General features: G+C 38.7%; 1 protein-coding gene across 2 annotated transcripts in view; it reads left to right on the top strand.

Moving 5' to 3' along the window:
- The window catches only part of CLIP4 (CAP-Gly domain containing linker protein family member 4), a 32,499-nt gene that overhangs the window by 2,834 nt on the left and 10,604 nt on the right, over positions 1-19,061 (top strand). For both annotated transcript variants that reach the window (XM_059840857.1, XM_059840858.1), the window contains 9 exons: positions 784-847; positions 1,428-1,574; positions 4,184-4,323; positions 5,157-5,250; positions 6,140-6,301; positions 9,429-9,547; positions 11,803-12,039; positions 16,054-16,189; positions 16,903-17,043. In XM_059840857.1, the coding sequence (XP_059696840.1) occupies positions 1,442-1,574; positions 4,184-4,323; positions 5,157-5,250; positions 6,140-6,301; positions 9,429-9,547; positions 11,803-12,039; positions 16,054-16,189; positions 16,903-17,043 (1,162 nt within the window). In that variant the 5' untranslated portion in view covers positions 784-847; positions 1,428-1,441. The remainder of the gene's footprint in view (positions 1-783; positions 848-1,427; positions 1,575-4,183; positions 4,324-5,156; positions 5,251-6,139; positions 6,302-9,428; positions 9,548-11,802; positions 12,040-16,053; positions 16,190-16,902; positions 17,044-19,061) is intronic.

The raw sequence follows: 19,061 nt of genomic DNA on the forward strand, positions 1-19,061 counted from the left end.
TCTTCATGCCAGAACATGAATTTGTACAGCTGTATAAGACTAAGGAAATAAACTAGTTGGGAGAAAAGTGAGCATTTTTCTTGTGGACCTTTATTTCCATCTTGAGAACAAGTTGGAAATGTTTATGATGGGCAAGAAAAGGAGGCTTTAATTTATTTATTTCAAGATTAGCATCTGCTAATGCTAAGATGCTTTTTATATATTAGCATGTAGATTGTGAGGTCCCAAACAGTGTGACGGATTTATTTGGGGAAATATCAGACTAAATCTACTCATATAGTTTGTTGTGTGATAGATGCAAAAAACCAAAATATGTCTTCTTTTAGTTTTTCATATTTACTTGGGTATAAATTAAATGTAATAAAAACAAACATTCCTTCAAGCTCCACGGCTTCTTTCTGTCCAGCAAGCTGGCTGAACAAATTCCTGAGAAAAGAGCACTGTATAGCAATCTCCAGAATAAAAATGTAGGTTGTTTAGTAGAAATGTTGCTTTTACTCCAAGTGTTTAATATTGTGTTTAACATTGATCATTCAAGATGCAGAGTTTAAATTTTTCAGCTGTGAGATGTAGTCTCTGATGGTGCAATCATGTCTGTTTCTAGTAAGAATAATGATTTTTTTGTTATTTGTTAATGAATTTGCCTGATAAACTGTCTTACAAGTGGTAGCTAGCTTTCCTCTGATCTCAACCTGTGAACTGTAACTAGGATGTAACTTGGGCTGGTTGTTAGATTTTGTCTCTATAACTCTACAATGTTTTAGTCTTGATTCTCTCTCCTAGATTGCTGGAAGGCCTGGGAAGTTGACTGGAAGCAGCAGAAGAGGGGGAAGGTTCCGAGGCTGTGGTAAGTGTGCTGTTTTAAACCAGCCAGGAGCAGAGCTGGGAAAGGAGCTGATACAGAGCCGTGAGTCCAGGAGTGAATCACTTGGTGATGAATTGTCTGCAGCTGTGTGTGGGAAGATGAAAGAGCTGAGAATTTAAAAAGAGGAGGCAGCAGTAGCTGGCAGCATGTTCTTGCTCATGGTGAGGGGAGGGAATGTGCATGCAGAGCATGAGGGCAGGTACTTGATGCTTCACCTTTTCATAAAGCTGTGAAACACACTAATCCATTTATCCTCAGTGTGTGTTTGCTAAGTAGAGCATTAATATTTTCTTTACTGCTCAAATGGGAAACTGGGGAGAAATATGATGTTTTCCATTAGTTAAGTGCAAGTTTAGTGGTGGAAGTCAAAACTAGAAGTTGGCTAACTTGACACCATACTCTGTCAGCCTTGTTCATATATCAGTTTGTAAGAATGTAATGGCAGTAATAGTTTGCAAATTTAAGATTCTAGTCTCATTGCACATTATATCTTACTATGATAGAACCAATCTCAAGTATTTCCAATTAGGGTATTTATTGATTTTTATTTTTCCTCCTAAAGTGGCTTTCTAGAAGATGACCATAGAGGATCTTCCAGAGCCTTCCTTCGAAGGAGATTCCCTCATTGAAAGAGAACGATTCTTATTCCCAAACTCTGAAACATCTGTTACTTTTTCTGTTGCTGCAGCACCAATGCCTTCAGACTGTGGTATGTACTTTAAACAGAAAATGAATTTGTGATCAGCAGAGAATAAATTTGAATAATAAATTTTAAGAAGAGCTGTCAGCTCTTAATTATTTATTTTCAGAAGAAATTTTCTTCTTATTAAAAGGATTCTCTGTTAAATGAGATGAAAGATGAAGACCCATGCTTTTTCTATTTTTCTTATTGCATACACTATAAATTACATCTTTTCTTCGTACAGTTCTGTGCACTTGTGGTCACGTTTGTACTTCTTTCACATCTCAGTGTAGAATTGGATATTGTGTTAAGATGTAAAATTGGAGTAAGTAAGGGAAATTAATCTACATTTAAAACCTCTAAAGTTAGACCTTTTCTTGTGCTTTAGTATGTAAATGATGTACTAGAAGAGGATAGTTCTGTTGGAAGTGTATGTTTTTGTGGTGGTAAGGACTGTAAAGTGAGTGGTAGAAAATTACACCAAGTATCAGTGATCAGCTGTCAGAATAATGTTTGTCTTCAGTAACTGTCTTCACATGTATAAATTATAATAAAAATTCTGACAGTATATAATGTGTTAAAATGTCACTGTAGGTAAGGAGCTTCACTGATAGCTGCAATTATAATGCCTTTGAATGTTACAGAAGATATTAATAGCATCTATATGCTTCAAAAATCACTCCTTCCACCTCTCTGCTTCCCATGCATTGATTAGAGCAATCAGCTGTATTCAGGAAGAATAAATACATGTAATGGTCTGTCTTTGACAGGCTCAGCATTCTCAAGACCTGATTTATAAGTTGGCTCAGGTTGGGAATATAAGTGTTCCATATGAAATGTTTCAGTACATGAATCTGTGTCTTTACATGGTTTAGCCCTCTTCTCATCCCTTGTCTCTCCTTGTCTGCTCTAAGTACTGCCATGATTTATTTCCATTCTACTTTCTTATCCCTTAGATAAAGTTTCCATTTGCCTTCTTTAAACATTGTTTTATTGTGGTATCTTCTAAAAACCGTATGATTTCACTGCTATGTGTTCTACCTGGTTTCTGCCTACTCATTAAATTAAAATAAAATCCTTTTATAGGAGATTGCTGTCACCTGTGTAACAGTAACATTGCTGAATCTGGGTAAAGGCGGTTAAACCATGGCAGAGAGAGATTCTTGGTCTTTACATTCAGTGTATTTATTTTTCCTTAATGCAGTTGGACACTGTGATCAATACTTGGGTAAGATAGAGGGGAAGAAAGTAGTATTTTAAGGTATCTAGATGCCATTGCCATCCTTTCATGGGGTTCATTGCTTTTAACAGATTTTCTGTAGCATTGCTTTGCTTGCAAAGACTACAGCTGATCACCTGTTAAGCACTTAGGGTGGTTGTTATTAATCCTTAATATAGTCTCAGATTTTTACCCTACCATGCTGATTTTAAGAGTTGCTATCTGATAGATAATTTGGATCAGGTTTGTGGTTAGAAATCTTCCTGGTAGAATAAGAACTGTGAATATCATGCAGGATCATTAATCTTGTTGCCTAGTTGTCTGTTTACTTCATAGTTTCAGCTGTAGATCAACTGTGGTTTATGTGGAAGGTAAATATTAGTGGATAAATCAGTAGATGTGTGTTGCTGCATTGGATGTAGGGAAGAAGCACACTTCTTGTAGGGCTGGGAGATAAATGGCTTGGGGTTTTTTTATATGCTAGGTGCAAATAAAAATTAATGGTAAATATCAGTGAAAGTTGTCTTCCTTTTCCATTCTTGTTGAGGTGATGGAGTTTGAGGAACTCTAAACAGCCAGAAAGAGAGCTCTGTACTTGCTCTTTCTTATCTGTTAATCCAATCTAGAAGTCAGGTATGCTGTTTTTGGGGAAAGGTTGGGATGATTCACCCAGGAGTGGTTTATGCCATGTCACACACCCAGATGGGTGATGGTGTGTGTTGCTTAACCTGTCTGTCCTGTCTGAGAGCTGTGAATCTGTGATGGATGCAAGCTGAGTTGTACATTTATCCAAAACCTGTTTAAAAGGCAACTCCCTGATAGCTGCAGGGGGGGTAAAAGTTCAGTGCTTGCCATGGTTCATTTGCTGATAGTAGTAGACTCTGCTTTCATTCCCTGTCCTCATAGTCATTGCTGTCCAGATTCTTTCATATAATTTTCCAGAGCTGGAAGAAATTCCACAGATTAAAAATAAAGAGTGTGTATATACAAGCACATGCACACATACACCTGTGAGTAATGCGTATACTTTCGTAGTAAGGTGTTCATACAGTTACAGTTGCCTGAAAGAGCATGAGGCTTAAAATCTTTAAAAGTGGTTTTGTTTCTTTTTTTGGTTTTTTTTTTTTTTTTTTTTTTTTTTGGTCTTGGTTTATTGCCTTAATTTTTGAAGGTGTTTGTTTCCTGCAGCTGCCACCAGCTGGGATTGATGCATTAATGAAATACTGAAAATAGCTGAGGTCACAGAATGCCTTCGTGATTAGAGTGTGTGTTTATATTTTAGTATGTTCCATGTAAATTGTGATGGAAGAAGAAGAAGGAAGATGTTTTCTCTCTGCTGTTCTTTGCCTCTGAGTTTGAAAAACTAGATGCATGTTAAACATCAAGATCTTATACAGACTCTTTTCTTTTTTAACAGAGTTTTCCTTCTTCGATCCCAATGATGCAGCATGCCAAGAAATACTCTTCGACCCCAAAACATCAGTTTCTGAATTGTTTGCTATCTTAAGACAGTGGGTTCCACAGGTCCAGCAGAATATTGATATTATTGGGAATGAGGTAAGATACAAATGAAGATCCTTGAGTGCTCTCAATGTTAAATACTGTGTTGACAGTGAATAAAACCAGTTCATTCAGAAGCAGAATTAATCATAAATGCAGTTTCTGCCTTTTAACAAGTAGTGACTGATCATGGCTTGTATTCCACATGTTGTCAGGTTTTATTTGGAAAAAGAAAGATGATGGATAAAATTCAGCATAGATGGTATAAACAGTGTTTCTCTCAAGGCAATTGTGTTGAGACCCTTCACCTTGGTTTCAGTTTCCTACTTAGCAGTAATACCAAACTCAAACCCAAAAAATATATGAAGTTACTGTTAAAGCCTGACCTTAAGGGCAATATTTCCAAGGCATAAAATGTGTTTCTAAGTATTTCCATCCTACTTTCTTATTTTTCTTCTTGATTACAGATTTTTCTGGGAAAGTGTAATGAAGATGAACCCTACCATATTATAACTGAGGGCTTCTTTTTGGGGTTATGTGGGAGTGAGCTGGGTAATTGTTGAGAGATCAAATAACAAGGGGAGAGCTTCATAAATAATTTTCTCACTCAGTTAACTGCTTAACTTTTTAGCATATGAAGTAAATGTTAAAAGGAGCAATATAAAGAATTTTTAAAATCTGTAAATAATGAAGGTTAATTATAATGCTATTTATTACATTTGTGTATGTTGCTCAGTTCTGCAGTTAAGAGTCTTTTCTGGCTGGCTTCTTTTGTTACTAGCCATTGCAATGAATCCAGGAGTCAATATATCTGCAATAACTTAGGAAGTAGTAGTGATGTCAGAGATATGCCCGAGCTAAAATGTGCTTGTTTTCCACTTGCCTGTCAGATCATTAAAAGGGGTTGCAATGTGAATGACAGAGATGGACTGACTGATATGACTCTCCTGCATTACACTTGCAAATCAGGGGCTCATGGCATTGGTGAGTAAAAAAAAAAAAGTCATTATAGATGTAAAAACCTAATTGATTCACATAAGCTTATCCCACTGACACTTGCAGAATTTCTCCTTGCAGTAGATTATTTTTTTTTTTTTTCTGTGTGTGTGCTTGGTTTTCTCTGTTCTAGTGGCCATGAGCAAGGAAGATGCAGAACTGCAGCTGTAGCTGTGGGGAGCAAGCTGAGTTAGTGGTATAGGTATTACACACAGTAGTACCAGCTTAAACAGATAGTTCATGCAGCAAAGGCAGTTTCAGACTGAGGTGCAAGCTGCAAGTTTGTTATAATTTTTGCTGTAGTTTTCTTACAGCAGAACATTTAGGTGACTGGCTGTTCTTTTTGTTTCGTTTCTTTCACCCTGTTTGTGTCAGAAGAGAACAATAAACTTTGTTTGCATTATTATGGTCGTAAATACTGTAAATGAGAACCCATTTAAGTCTGTTTGAACACCCATATTAACTTTTTTATGTTTTCTTACTCTTTTGTTGACCTGAGCTCACTTTTCCTCTGAGTTTGAGAGAGGTCTGGCATAGGTCATCTTGCCTGGTGTCAGCGCATCTTTTAACATAAACTTCAGCATTGTGATGTGCAATTCTTTTTCTCCTGCCAGGTCCTAAAACTCCTGGGTTTGCTGGCTGACACAGTACTTAGATTAGAGAAAAACAGTGTTATTATAGACCAGAGATTTCAGCCCTTTATGATAAAGGGCAAAGATTTCTGTATCCTAATCCTAAAAAAAAAAGGTATAGTAATAGTTCTGCTGTGAGCTTGAAGGGCTTAATGTATGTTTTGTTTTACACATAAACATCTATGCGTTTTTTGAGGTCAAATGAATAAATCACTAATGCATACTTTGCAAAAATTACCCTGCAGGTGATGTTGAAACTGCTGTAAAATTTGCAACACAGCTCATTGATTTGGGTGCTGACAGCAGCTTGCGCAGCCGCTGGACAAATATGAATGCCTTGCACTATGCTGCCTACTTTGATGTTCCAGAACTCATCAGTGTTATTTTGAAAAATGCAAAGCCAAAAGGTAGGCACTGTGACCTTTGTTTCATGTAGTTGTCCATATTTTGTAGATCCTGAGCTGATGTATTGTGGTCTGTAAGTCTGGTCTTCGTTTATCCATTATACATAAATAATTTCTTATTCTTTTATTGAGCCTCATTGGTTCATTTTTCTCTTAAGCTAATTTTTAGTGCTTTACTATACTGTTTCCATTGCTGGTTTTTAAACTTGAGCTTTGTACAAGACAATAGAAGTTTCAGATAGACTGGAAAGCAAACAGGTTAATCTTAAGTTATTGAGAACTAAGGGAATGTTCGGAGAAAACCAAAGATACAACTATTCTAGTAAAATCTTGTGGTTTTTAAGGTTGCTTAAACATTGAAAGGTATGTTTGACATGTGGGGTGAAAGTTAAAGGAGTAGTAGGGGATTAGGCAATTGCATGTGGCAAACCTGTGACTGAGGCAATTCTGACGTGCTCATTTTCCCATTTCTCAGCTATGTAGAAGGTCCTGTTTAAGGAACAGTTTGACCTTAGTGTTTGGCATAAATAGATAACACCTTTTGGAATGATACTGTGAAGGACTGGTAGTTGAAGCCCATTAGTTTATACTTATGCACATGGAAATATAGAAATGGTTCTGATCAGAACTGTTTGTTTCTAATTTGGTCAGGACAGCAAAGCCAGTAAGCAACTTTATCACTGAAATTGTACAAATGTGAATTTGTTCTACTGAATATCCTTCTGATTGTGTTAGTTTGCAAAAGGATTTTTTATCTAGGGACTCTGTCTTAGCAGTTTGAAAAGCTGATAGGCTTTTGGAGTACCCAGGGCTTGCTTACCACATCTTGAACCTCCAGGGAGGTAATTGCTAAGCAGTGGTGTTACTGGTGTCACTTGCTTAGGAGGTGACATATGTGGGGGGATAACAAAAGACAAAATCAGACTGCACAGTAGTTAAGTCCACATCACATTTCAGTAGCCTGGCTTCCATAATTTGCATCAGCAGTTTAGGTCTCCTTTCAGACCTTGTTTGCATTTGGTGTTCTCCTCCTGTGCAGTTCCTACAGAAGGGGTGGGACTTTGCTCAGATTTCCAAGGAAACCACTCTGGTTACTGGGCAGCTGGCAATTCTTGGATAAGTAGCTGATATTTTTAATCTCAGGAAATATGTAAAATTATTTGCCTGTGACATGGAAACAATGGATAGTCTGAATTAATAGAATAATTTTAGCTTCATACTTCATCAGGCAGTTTGCAGAGAAGGAAGAACATACGTAGAAGGTGAACATGCCTTGGATGGATCCATACTGAACTGGAGAAAAAATGGTTGATAATATAAAAATAACTTTTCAAGACAGTGGTGTGCTGACTCTGAGACTCCCATTGTGAAGCCCAGGTGTTTCCTTTTGATTTACTGCTAAACTGATTTCTTTATGACTCTTTGTAGTTAGTAGATTTACTCCTTGGTTGCTACAGGAGAGAGCTAGTCTGGTCTTGGATTTTTAGAGGTTTTAAATACAAAAATTGTGAATTATTTTCCTCTAGATAGTTTGCAGGTAGTTACCAGGTAACATTTGGTCTTTGTCTTTCTTTCTGTCACCTCTACTGTGCCCATTTAGATTGAAGCTGTGAGAGAACTAACTGTTCAGAAAATCTAAGCATGAAGCTTGCAAGTCTGAGGAAGTCACACAGTCTAACTCAAAAAACCAAACCACACCTGGGTTGTTTTTCAAAATAGGAGTAGATGCAGCTGTTGCTGGCTCAGTAGCTGATGCTACTGACCAGTGTTTCTGCAGATTGGTTCCTATGTGTGCAGAAAATGTTTGGCTGTATTCCATGGACGTTTCAATGGCTGTATGCAGCTCCTCAGCTTCTAGCTGGTTTTAACCTGGTGATGTCTTCTGACCTTTGGTACATCTGCATGAGTAGCTCTCATTAGGATTGAGGCATGTGAATGCAGTCTTTTTTCATGTTTGTGTTCAATCGGTGCAATTACAAAACTGTTAAATTCTGATTACAAATTTGTTACCTTTGATCTTTATAAAATTGAGTCAGTTTTATTAGTATGTATGAACTTAACATGTCTATGCAAACATATATAACTGTATTTTCTATATTGTTGATGTTTTATTTGTTTATTTAGTGTAGCTATAGAAGGATGTTGATGCAGTGGGGATATACTTTGTTTATGGCATTGTGAGAAGGGCTAGTGTTTTCTGGGATAGAGACCGATACTGGAAAATATGAGGAGACTCTTCAGCCCTGAGGTGGAAAGTTTTATGTTCCTCCCTGGTATTTCAAATTGGAACATGATTGCTAATACTTGTGGTCTTTTGGCTTGTGTATTAAATCAGCTGGCATTTTTAATTAACAGTCCTATACTTACTCAAAATGACATCTCTCTTGTGTAATTTAAGAGAGGAGCCTCAGACTAAACAGACATTTAAACTCCAGTCTTCTAGAACAGTAATAACTTCATAGCAGATTGAAAGATATATTGGGAACAACTGATAGAAATATATATTGTGCTAAATCACTTCCAGTCAGATGCAGTTCTCCATTTTCCAGACTATCAGTGCAAGACCCCTCAGAGTGCATTTCTTTGAAAACAAAGAAATTATAACAATCACCAGCTCTTACTTCATTTTTGGCCATTAGTAATTAAATCAGTGTAAAGCAGATGTATAATCAGTTTTCCCTTGCCTTACTGCCTGCTCACAAAGGAAAACAACTGGTTGAAGATGCATCTCATTTTAATGTTTGACACCTAGAAGCAATAAAATAGAAATGTGTCTGAAACATTAAAAAGTTAATTTACTTGCAAACCTGAAGTTACTCACTTGTTAATCTTGGCACAGTAGATTGGGCACCCTGAGTAGCAGCAATTTTGCAGTTAAGCCATCAGTATTAAAAAATGAGTGAAAGTACATGCTCATCTTCCAGGTTGGTTTGTGGTATGAATAAATAGATGCAAATAAGGTTGATATTCTATGTAGAATTGCTTCTTATATGCATTTGGTACATAAATAATGGTGTGTCTGTGTAAATACTAACATAAACTGTAAAAATGAATGTCCTCTCAAGAAATCTGTAGGGGAAAATGTTCATGTAACAGACTTGCATACCTCACATGTGATGTTTAATTGCAGATGTGGATGCCACCTGTAGTGATTTTGATTTTGGAACAGCTTTGCATATTGCTGCATTTAACCTATGCACAGGAGCTGTCAAGTGTTTACTGGAACATGGAGCAAATCCTGCCTTTAGGGTAAGGAGTTAGGTTGTAGATTCACCAGAAGGTGAAAAAGGTACCTGGAAAAACTGAACAGTCTGTCCAGGATTCTGACTAGCTAAAAGTGTGCTACATGGAGTGAGAGTGCCTCAGAAAAAGATATTTGCAACTCCTAGTGGATGATTTTGTATGCTTTGTCCTACTTGTGTGTTGAAGTTTGTATTTTTGTGTCATGGTCTGGTTCATTAGTTCAAATGACTTTCAAGAGGTTTTTCTGTTTGTTGTTTGAGCTTTCATTTATTTGTTCTCATGGGTGTCTTGCATCAGCTGAGTCCCCATGGCAGTGGGGGATCTTTTCAGAAATGGAGGAGTGCAATCTTTGCCTTCCAGAAATGCAGTGTTGTGCTTAGCAGTGAGCCTGGTGTTAGCGTGAGTAACTGAGAAAGCATAAACATCACCTGCTCTCCTTAGTAACCTAATAATAGGCCTAGGTTATAGTGCAGAGTGCTGCTAATATGTGTCTAGTCACAATCTTGTGTTTTGATTGAGTTTTGTGTTTGATTTGGGTGTTTGGGGTTTTTTTTGTTGTTTGTGTTGTAGGGGGGAAGGGCTTGGAAGGTTTTCTTATTTTAGCAAAACCAGTATCTCAGTTCTCCATTTTCAAATGGGGGGGGGGTGTTATTTTAAATGAGAAATCATAGTTGTTTCAAGGATACTCAAAAGTCATTTCTTCATGTAGCACTGTTGCTGTTAAATCTTCTGGAACATTATTGTCCATACAGTTCTTCATGATATTCACTCTAGATCTCTTGGAAAATGGTGGGTTTCTTTTTGTCTCTCTATTCAGTGTGCATGAATGTGTCTCAAGTTCTCTGGCAGCTGTTATGTTTGGGAGTCCTTTGTCACAGGCAGTGCTGCTTTGTAGTTGCACAAGCTTTCGGAGCTGGCAGAGGTGGCTGTGCCCTTGAGAAGGGAAATCCTGAGCTTCCCCTGAGCTTCCACTCTGCTTTCTTGCCACTGCTCTGCCCCTGCTTTGTGTGGGCACAGAGGTTTGCAGGGTGCCTGGTGGGCTGAATTGTGGGGCTGATGTGACCAAAATAATCTCTAATGTCATGACTACAAACTCAAACTCCCCACTCTATTTTAACCCAGTTACTTCCTGTTTTTAAGTTAGTGTGATTTTTACTTAGACTGATTGGAGATTTTTAAGGAATGGTGGGTGTTGAATTGCTCAAACCTACAATAAGGTTTTGACTAGAGACAGTGTGTAGAGTTTGATTATTTGGGAACAGCAGGGTAAATTCTGAGTAAGGATTATACTTTTCTAGCTTTGAGATGGATTGAGAGGGGGCTCAGGGAACATTGAACTTCTGGTCTGTTTTGAAGGGATAAAAACAAATACAGTTTTACTCTGCATCATTCCTTCTGGTAATGTCTGAGTCCAGGGGCTCAGTTGATACAAATTTGGAAGACTGAGATGATTATTTTGCTGCAGATGTTGTGAAAATGGGCAGACAGCCAAAGCTCCTCACCCATGGCTTTGTTAAAGAGTGTAGGTAGAAGTGTCCCTGGAGCAGCCTGACAGTACCTGCTGTCTGGGCAGCTGCCTGGAGTTGAGATTAACTCCAGGGGAGCTGGTGCTCCAGCAACTTGTCCTGTCATGTAGGACATGCAGGGAATCCCAGCCATGGCTCTCTGGGACCAGGATGTGTTTGGAAAGGACTCTGTCCTTAATCCATCTCTCACAAGGTAGTCTGTACCTAGATAAACCTGAAGAGATTTATTCAGGTACTCATGGGAGCCATCACATTTGCATATTCTATACATGCAACGTACTTTTAAATTCCCTCTTACATTTGGAATAAGCCTCAGCAAGGAGCAAGCTGTATGCTGGGTAAAGATAGATTCTGTGGGAGAAGTTGGCATTTTGGTGTTGGCATTACAGACCAGAAGTCTGCATTGCTTTCCCAATTCTGTGTTTAGGTACACAGAGGTACCTGAACACACAAGTGTCTTGTTTCAGGTGTTCTGAGTCCTAATAATGTTCTTAAATTTGAAAATGTTGGTTACTTGTCAGTTTCAAAAATGAGATGGTGTTACATGCTGGCTGATCTATCTAAGGATGGTCTGGTATCCTTTTTTGAAAATGTGGATTTTTTCACAGTTGTTTATATTCTAGGAAAAAAATTCTATTAAAGAGGATTAAACACTTTGTGAAACACTGTGGTTTCACCTGGTCAGATTTATCTTGTAACAACATTAAATCCTGTGCTATGTTATGTTTTTTTCAGAATGACAAGGGGCAAATTCCAGCAGATGTGGTTCCTGATCCAGTAGATATGCCACTGGAAATGGCAGATGCAGCAGCCAGTGCAAAGGAAATCAAGCAGATCCTGCTGGATGCAGTGCCTCTCTCGTGTGACATCTCCAAAGCCATGATTCCAACATATGACCACGTCACAGGCAGGGCCATGCTTTTGTCACTTGGCCTGAAGCTGGGAGATCGGGTTGTTATTGCAGGACAGAAGGTATGGCCACCAACCTGGTACTACTCTCATAATTCCTGGAGAGTCCATTTCTGTACCACTTTGGAGACATACCTCAGTTTGAGGGTCTGAAATGCTTTCTGGAAGGTGTGATCTCTGGATGGCAGCAGGAAACTGGTTGGGGAAAGTCATAAGCTGAAGAGTTGTGTGATAAAGTCATTATTATGAAAAGCGGTTTTGACAGGCATAGGCTGCATTTTGTCTTTAAATGATTTTTAAGTCTCCTATAGTACATCAGCATGGCTCAGCTTTTATTAACATTTTTGGTGTCATTTCAAAGTGATGATAAAATTGGCAAATTACTTTGTGAGTTGTCCAGCTCTGTTAGGAGCGTGCATTTGTGAAGTACTCCTGATAGTTTCCAGAAGGCAAGGAAAAAACCCTTCAGTTCTGCTTAGCCTATAGTAACCCAATTTCACTGGTGCAATGCAGCTAAAATCTTTCAGGCAGTGCTGTGCCAACAGGGTTGTTATATGGTTCTGTGGAAGTATAAGGATGTAGCTAATAGAGGTCCAGCTCAAATGTGAATAGCCCTTTAGAAGCTACCACGATAGCCACCTTTCTAAAAACATTTTAAAACTGTAGCATTAATATTGCATTCAGTATTCTGACTTTTTATTTGCTCTGATAGCAAGGGATCTAAGTGCTAGAACTCTTTCAGAGAAGTACTTTTCTCCTGGTAAGTACTGAAAGCATTTTTGAGCAAAATTTTATATTTGAATAGCTTTCATATTAATAGCTTTCCTAATATATCTTCACATTTATAGCTGTCACAACTGAAAGATTCTAAATTGATCTCCAGCAAGAGTGTGAAGCAGCTTCCATTGTGTATTTTAATTTGATGTATTCTTGAAAGTGGGTCAGGGAAAGCAAAGGAATCACTAGCTATGCAGTAGGCATTTTAACTGAAATATGTACAGAAAGCCACTTTTCTTCAAAGTCAGAAGTTTCTTTATCAGAAATCACAGTGGCAGCAAGAGGAGATAATGTAAGTGCAAGTAATGGAGGCTCTAGAACAAGAAAGTGATAAAATTGGTGCGCTTGTGTATCTTTCCTCTAAGTGAGGCACACAGAACAGTTTGTGCTCTCATGTGCTCGCTGTAGATGGATAGAGCTGCCTGGGTTGGGTTGCTTTTATTCTTCTAATTGATTATGCTGTTGCAGTGTTTTTTAAGGAGTTGTTAGAAGCTGGTTTTCTGCTGCCAAGGGCCATCAGGGCTTTGCAGCTAGCTTGTTTTTCTTTAAGGGAGCCAAATCTGTTCTAGAGCAGGTGGGAAGAAGGAATGTGATTGTGCTTTTTGAACTTCCATTTTCACAGCAGCTTTCCTCCCTTCCTTTCTTTGTGTGTGAGGAGCTGTTGTGCAGTACTCCCACATTGCTTCCCACTCCTTTCTCTCTTTGCCTGAATGGAAAAGTTGTTCTCAGCCCTGCCTTCCCCTCCCCCTCGATACTCCTAAATTCCTGCAGGGTGGAGCAAAAGTGAAAACAGGATGAGTAAAATGGTGCCCTATTTCTAACCTTCTCCTGGATCAGTTCTCATTCTCTGTCTTAGTTTGGAAAGACAGGTGTCTGCTAAGGAAGGCAGGAGCCTCCCCTGAGATGGAGAATGTAAACCCCCTCCCTCCAAATTGCTATAAATTTTAAATTAAGGGACTCTTGGGCAAAAATAGGGGAGCAGGAATAACAGTTCTTTATTAGGGAAGAAAAAAAAAAGATAAAATAAACAATGCAGTAAACCAAAACAACACTGATAGAGTCAGACTATGACCTTTACACCGTGTTGGTCAGGGTGTGGGTAGCAGTCCAATTGGAATTGTGGCTGCAGTCGTCCTGGAGTGTCAGGTGTGGTTCTGTTGGAGCGGGGATCCTGTAGAAGGGTGTAGTCTTCCTCTGAAGATCCAGTGGAAGAGGCAGCTGTTCCTCTGGGAAAATCCAGTGGAGAAGCCTGCTGGTGTTCCAGAATCTCAAGATTATATCTGGGTAGAATGCTTGGCCCTTCCCTCTGGGTGGAGCATCTCCCAGTGGGATGCTGTAGTTCATATCAGCCATGCAGTGACATTCAATAGCCTGTTATCAGCAGATGTCTCCCTGGAGAGAGGAGTAATTGTGGAAGAGATAAGGAAGACTACCCACTTAACAGAAGACAAGGATGGCAAAAAGAATACAATTTCCCTGCCCCTCCGTACTCCTAAATTCCTGCAGGGTAGAGCAAAAGTGAAAACAGGATGAGTAAAATGGTGCCCTGTTTTTAACCTTCTCCTGGATCAGTTCTCATTCTGGAATATGGAAGCTGGGATGAGGCCACTTGGAACAGCAGCATTTTTTGGAGCTATATTTATGGGTTCCTGTTGTCTTTCCTGCTTCTGCAGTCTCCTAATATGTCAGTTTTAATGAAGCTTGAAAGCCAAGCACAGTGGATGCCAGAGGGAGAATAGATTGCTCTCCTGACTCCTACTGTGCCTGTTGTTCAGGTTGTCTTGGACGGTAGGAAGCTGTGTTAGCAGGTGTTCATGTGAATGTGATTTGGGGTCCCACAGCTCCACCAGCTCCTGCTCTGCTAGACTGAGTGTCCATTTGGATCACATCTGGTGAAATGGGAGTGCAGAAAGATCAGCAGCTGGGAGAAAACTGCTCCTGCTGTGTCTCATGCAAGAGAGATCCCGTGCTCCTTGCTTGCAGGTCCGTGGTCAAAAAAGGAGCGGCAGTTTTGCCGTCTCCCACCTCCAGTTTAAGATGCTGGCTGTTCTCCTCTCTGCTCAGTAAATGCTCTTTGGCTCTTTGTGCCTGGAAAGTAAGTGGTGGAATTGTAGGAATCTGTGGGGCTGCTTGGCTGAACTTCCTCTGGATGAATTTTATCCCTTTGTTGACAGCTAAAAGGTCTCAGTCTAGATTAGAGTGACATACCTGCCTATAACAATCAAGTTTAAGGAGATCTTCAGCATAAGAGAAGAGGCTCTGGGTTGTGTTTATTTCTTTACAGACATTAGGAGAGAGTAGCTGGAAGGTTTTGTAGTTAAAAAAAATTGTTTCTATCTGTTTACTCTCTGAGGCTTGGATTAAACATCAGAGTCAGTGTAAAATAACTAGCATTAAGGTCACATGAGATGAGGAAAACTAAGCAACTGAAAGATCAAAGTTTTTTATTACTAAAACTAATTTAAAAATCAAATATAAAAATGAACTTAAATCAGTTTTAAATGCAGCTCTTGTAGTTATTCCTCCCCTGTTTGGTTGAAGTGTGTGAGCTTATAATGTATATTTGTGGAGAATGAGGTCTACCAGCAGGACTGGTCTGTCTTGATATTCTTCATATGCTTATCTGTTCATAGTTTATAGTAATTATTGAAGCAACAGCAGATGTTTAAAACATTTTAAATGTTTAAAACATTTGCTGACTTTTAAAATTTTGTTTAATCATTAGGAGGGAATAGAAGACTTCTGAATTTTTTCCAAAGAAAAAACTAATTATGCTCTGAAGTTTACCCTTGAACCTTTGTTTTATATATATATATATATATATATATATATATATAAAATGTTTGTGTGTATTTATGTTCACACAGATTTGTCTAATATGTCTACAGAACCTCCAGTTCAGGGAGATACCTAGCCCTGATTCTAGAATTATTCCTGGATAAACAGTGCAAGTAAAACCTCTCACTGGGCATGTGCTCCTGTACCTTGCTGACTTAGAGCTGTGTTTACAGTGGTTCTTACTGTCCAATTCTTGTCTTTTGTGGCATCTGTCCATAACCATGGCTGCTGTTTAATGCAAAATATATACAGAAGGACTGAGACCTTTTGGAAAAAGTATTGAGTGGTGTTGAAAGGTAGGAATGTGAATAAGTGAGGTAAATGATGTTTGCATTTTTGTGATGACTTGTCTTGCATTTTGGAGATGACTTGCTGTCTCTTTCATAATGAATACTATTTTCTCCTGAACAATACTTGTTTAACAAACCCATTAAAATTCTGTGTTGATTCTTTTCCTCTTAGGTTGGTACTTTAAGATTTTGTGGCACAACAGAATTTGCCAGTGGCCAGTGGGCTGGTGTAGAGCTGGATGAACCAGAAGGGAAGAACAATGGAAGTGTTGGAAGAGTCCAGTACTTCAAGTGTGCACCAAAACGCGGTATAGGTTTTATTTTTTCTTCAATTTTTAAACCCCCAAATTTAAAGAGTACTGAAAGGTATGAGCTGTTTGGGAGGATAGAAACAAATAGCAGATTCTGTTGCTTTTCTTTGTAGTGTAGTGCTTTGTTTGATTTATTGGCTCTTTAGCTGGTCCTAAAGTTTTGGCTGCAACTATTTGCAAAATAACTGAAACAACTAACCAGTCAAAATTGCTGGTTATTTCCTTGAAACTCTGAGATTTCCTGTTTTTTCATTGATATTGTTGAAAGGACTTGTTTGTACTGTGACAATAATAGCCATGTTTCTTTACCTGCTTTGTCTTCCTTGGTCAGACATTCCTGCTTGTAGTTGTTTTCTGACTTTGAGCTTGAGGTATTTTAATTGAAGTGCTGTGGTCACACAGGGCATACAAAGGTGTTGTGTTTTCTAGCAGTGGAGACTGATCGTAACTGTTAGGACAAAAAGGAGGTTCTAATTGATAGTCTGAGTGTTTCCAACTTACTCTGTTCCAGTTGCTTGATAAGGATTTTGGTTTCACTGTTCTCCTGAGCTTGTCCTTCCTACCCTGCAAGTGCTTTGTCAGTGTAGCCAGTTATGATGGTAGCTAAAAAAGCCCCCTGAATTAATTGGTGTGAGAGAGACTAGCTGCAAAATTTCATTACTTTACCCTTATCCATGGTTCTTTGTTGGCACATACAATTTTCTCTCCAGGTATCTTTGCACCCCTTTCCAAAATAAGCAAGGCTTCTGATCACAAGAAAAGCTCCGTACGAAGCTCTTCTGTGCGCTCTTCACCTTTGGTCAAATCCAAGAAAGTTGATGTGACACACGTAACTTCCAGAGTGAATTCTGGTGAGTATTTTCTTGCATGTTGACACAGGATGGAGAGGTACTAATCTTCAAGAAGTAGTAAAATCTTGGTATTAAAATTCATGTTTGGAGTTAGTTCCTAGCTGGGATGAGGTGATAAGGTATTCATTAACTTCATGTTTTCCTGGTTGGAAGTTCACTGGCCTGTGGAGTGGTTGCTGGAAGGACATTGTAGGGAGCTGTGATTGCAGTGATCTGATGTACTGTGACAGTTTCTACTCTTTACATACTCTATATAGAAAGCCTCTCAACACAACATTTATTCTTGAGCCATTAAAGTAATTTCTAATTGGCTGTGATACCACTTAAGTGTCTCAACCTAATGAGGTTCTATTTACTAAGATATTCCTGGAGAATTTGCAAAGAATGAAAATTTAGTAAGTAATCTATACACCTTTATGCCTAGAAATTAAAGAGATTTATTTTCTGGCAACATGATAATGAAACTATTTAACTCATTGTGTTTTATCTGCTAATTAAATTATCTGAGTAAAACCAGTGCCAAATTAGAAGAGAGAGGTTGTTCTTGTAATAAGGCCTCAGTCTACTGATTGGAGTTATGGGCTCAGTCTCTGGCTCTGTTTTACTTTCTTAGTAATTTGCTCAATTTACTTAATCCTTCTGTGTAAGTTCCCTCCCTGTGGAGTGAATGATCCATGTTTTCTGACTGTTCAGGTTCCAAGTTGTTTGGAGAACAGGCTCTTCCCTGCTGTGAGCAGTGTTGGCCATGCATAATCTGCCCCCCGCCATGTTTGGCTGCCTATGTAATAATGTCAGTAAATATTTCATTGGCTCATTGGCATTTCTTCCACCTTTTGAGCCCTGTTCAGGTGACTCACACTAAGGCAGCATAGCTTAAAGGATGGAAGATAACACGCATTCCCATTGAATTTACCCAAGCACCCTAAAACACTGCACACTTTACCTGAAATATGCAGGGTATAGAAGCAATGCAGCAGGCTGGTGCCAGAAAAACATGCATTTTGACAGCTTTTTGGGTGACTTTGGGTTGCTTTTCTCTGCATAGATTGAGGAGGGAGTAAGTGTCTGTATTTACAGTTAGCACAAGATTCGAGCTAATTATAAATGGGCATCTTGCATGAAAAGCTTCTTGGGATAAGCAGTTAGGAGTATTGCCCAGGAGCAGATCCAAGCTGACTTCTGTAAAATATTTTCCAGTGTTTGATTCACTTTGCTGTGAACTGTTTGTAACCCATTAAACTGTAATGGGAAGGACTTCTCCTTTGTCACTGACCTAGTTCAGTCATAACCCACAAGGTGCAGTTGTGTCTTTGTAAAATTTAAACATTTGATACCTTGCTTTAAGGTAGAAATTGGAGTGAGTTAAGCATCATCTGCCCAGGAGAGCTTACATCCACTGCATGTGAGTGTCTGGAAGCTGCAGTGTGCAGGGAGGCCTTGCACAGAATTCCATTGCAATTAACATGCCTGGCTGATTGGCTGGCAGGACAAAGCTGCAGAGGCAGAACTTCGGTTTGCAGTCTTTATGTGGATCACCAGGTCATATTTCTTTCCTTTAAACTTCCTCCCTGGGTTACATTGGTTTTAATGATTCAAGAAAAATTAATATGGTTTTTGTAGGTAAGGTTATAAGCTGCAAAGTAAAATGTACTTATAATATTGTGTAGAGGTTTTGAAATTTTATTTGGTTCTACTGGATTTGAATAATCTATCAGATTGATGAGAAAAGATCTTTTTCAAGTTTCTAGGAAAAGGATTACTGAGATAAAATTAAGAAATGTGTTATCAGTCAGAAACCGCTAGTTTTTTGATCTGATGCCTTAATGGCCATAAAAGTTTGGGAAGTACTCCACATTCACAAGCTAGTTCAGTCCCTGTGGCTGAATTAAGCTGAGAGATGTAGTTAAATAAAATGGATATGATTTTTCTTTCATGACAGGAAGGGGATAAATCACAGATAAGCTTGTTCTTCATTGAGTTAGGGTAGGAAGCTGTCAGTAATGCAAAATGACTGATTG

This window comes from Haemorhous mexicanus, chromosome 3, assembly GCF_027477595.1.
Source record: "Haemorhous mexicanus isolate bHaeMex1 chromosome 3, bHaeMex1.pri, whole genome shotgun sequence".
NCBI lineage: Eukaryota > Metazoa > Chordata > Aves > Passeriformes > Fringillidae > Haemorhous > Haemorhous mexicanus.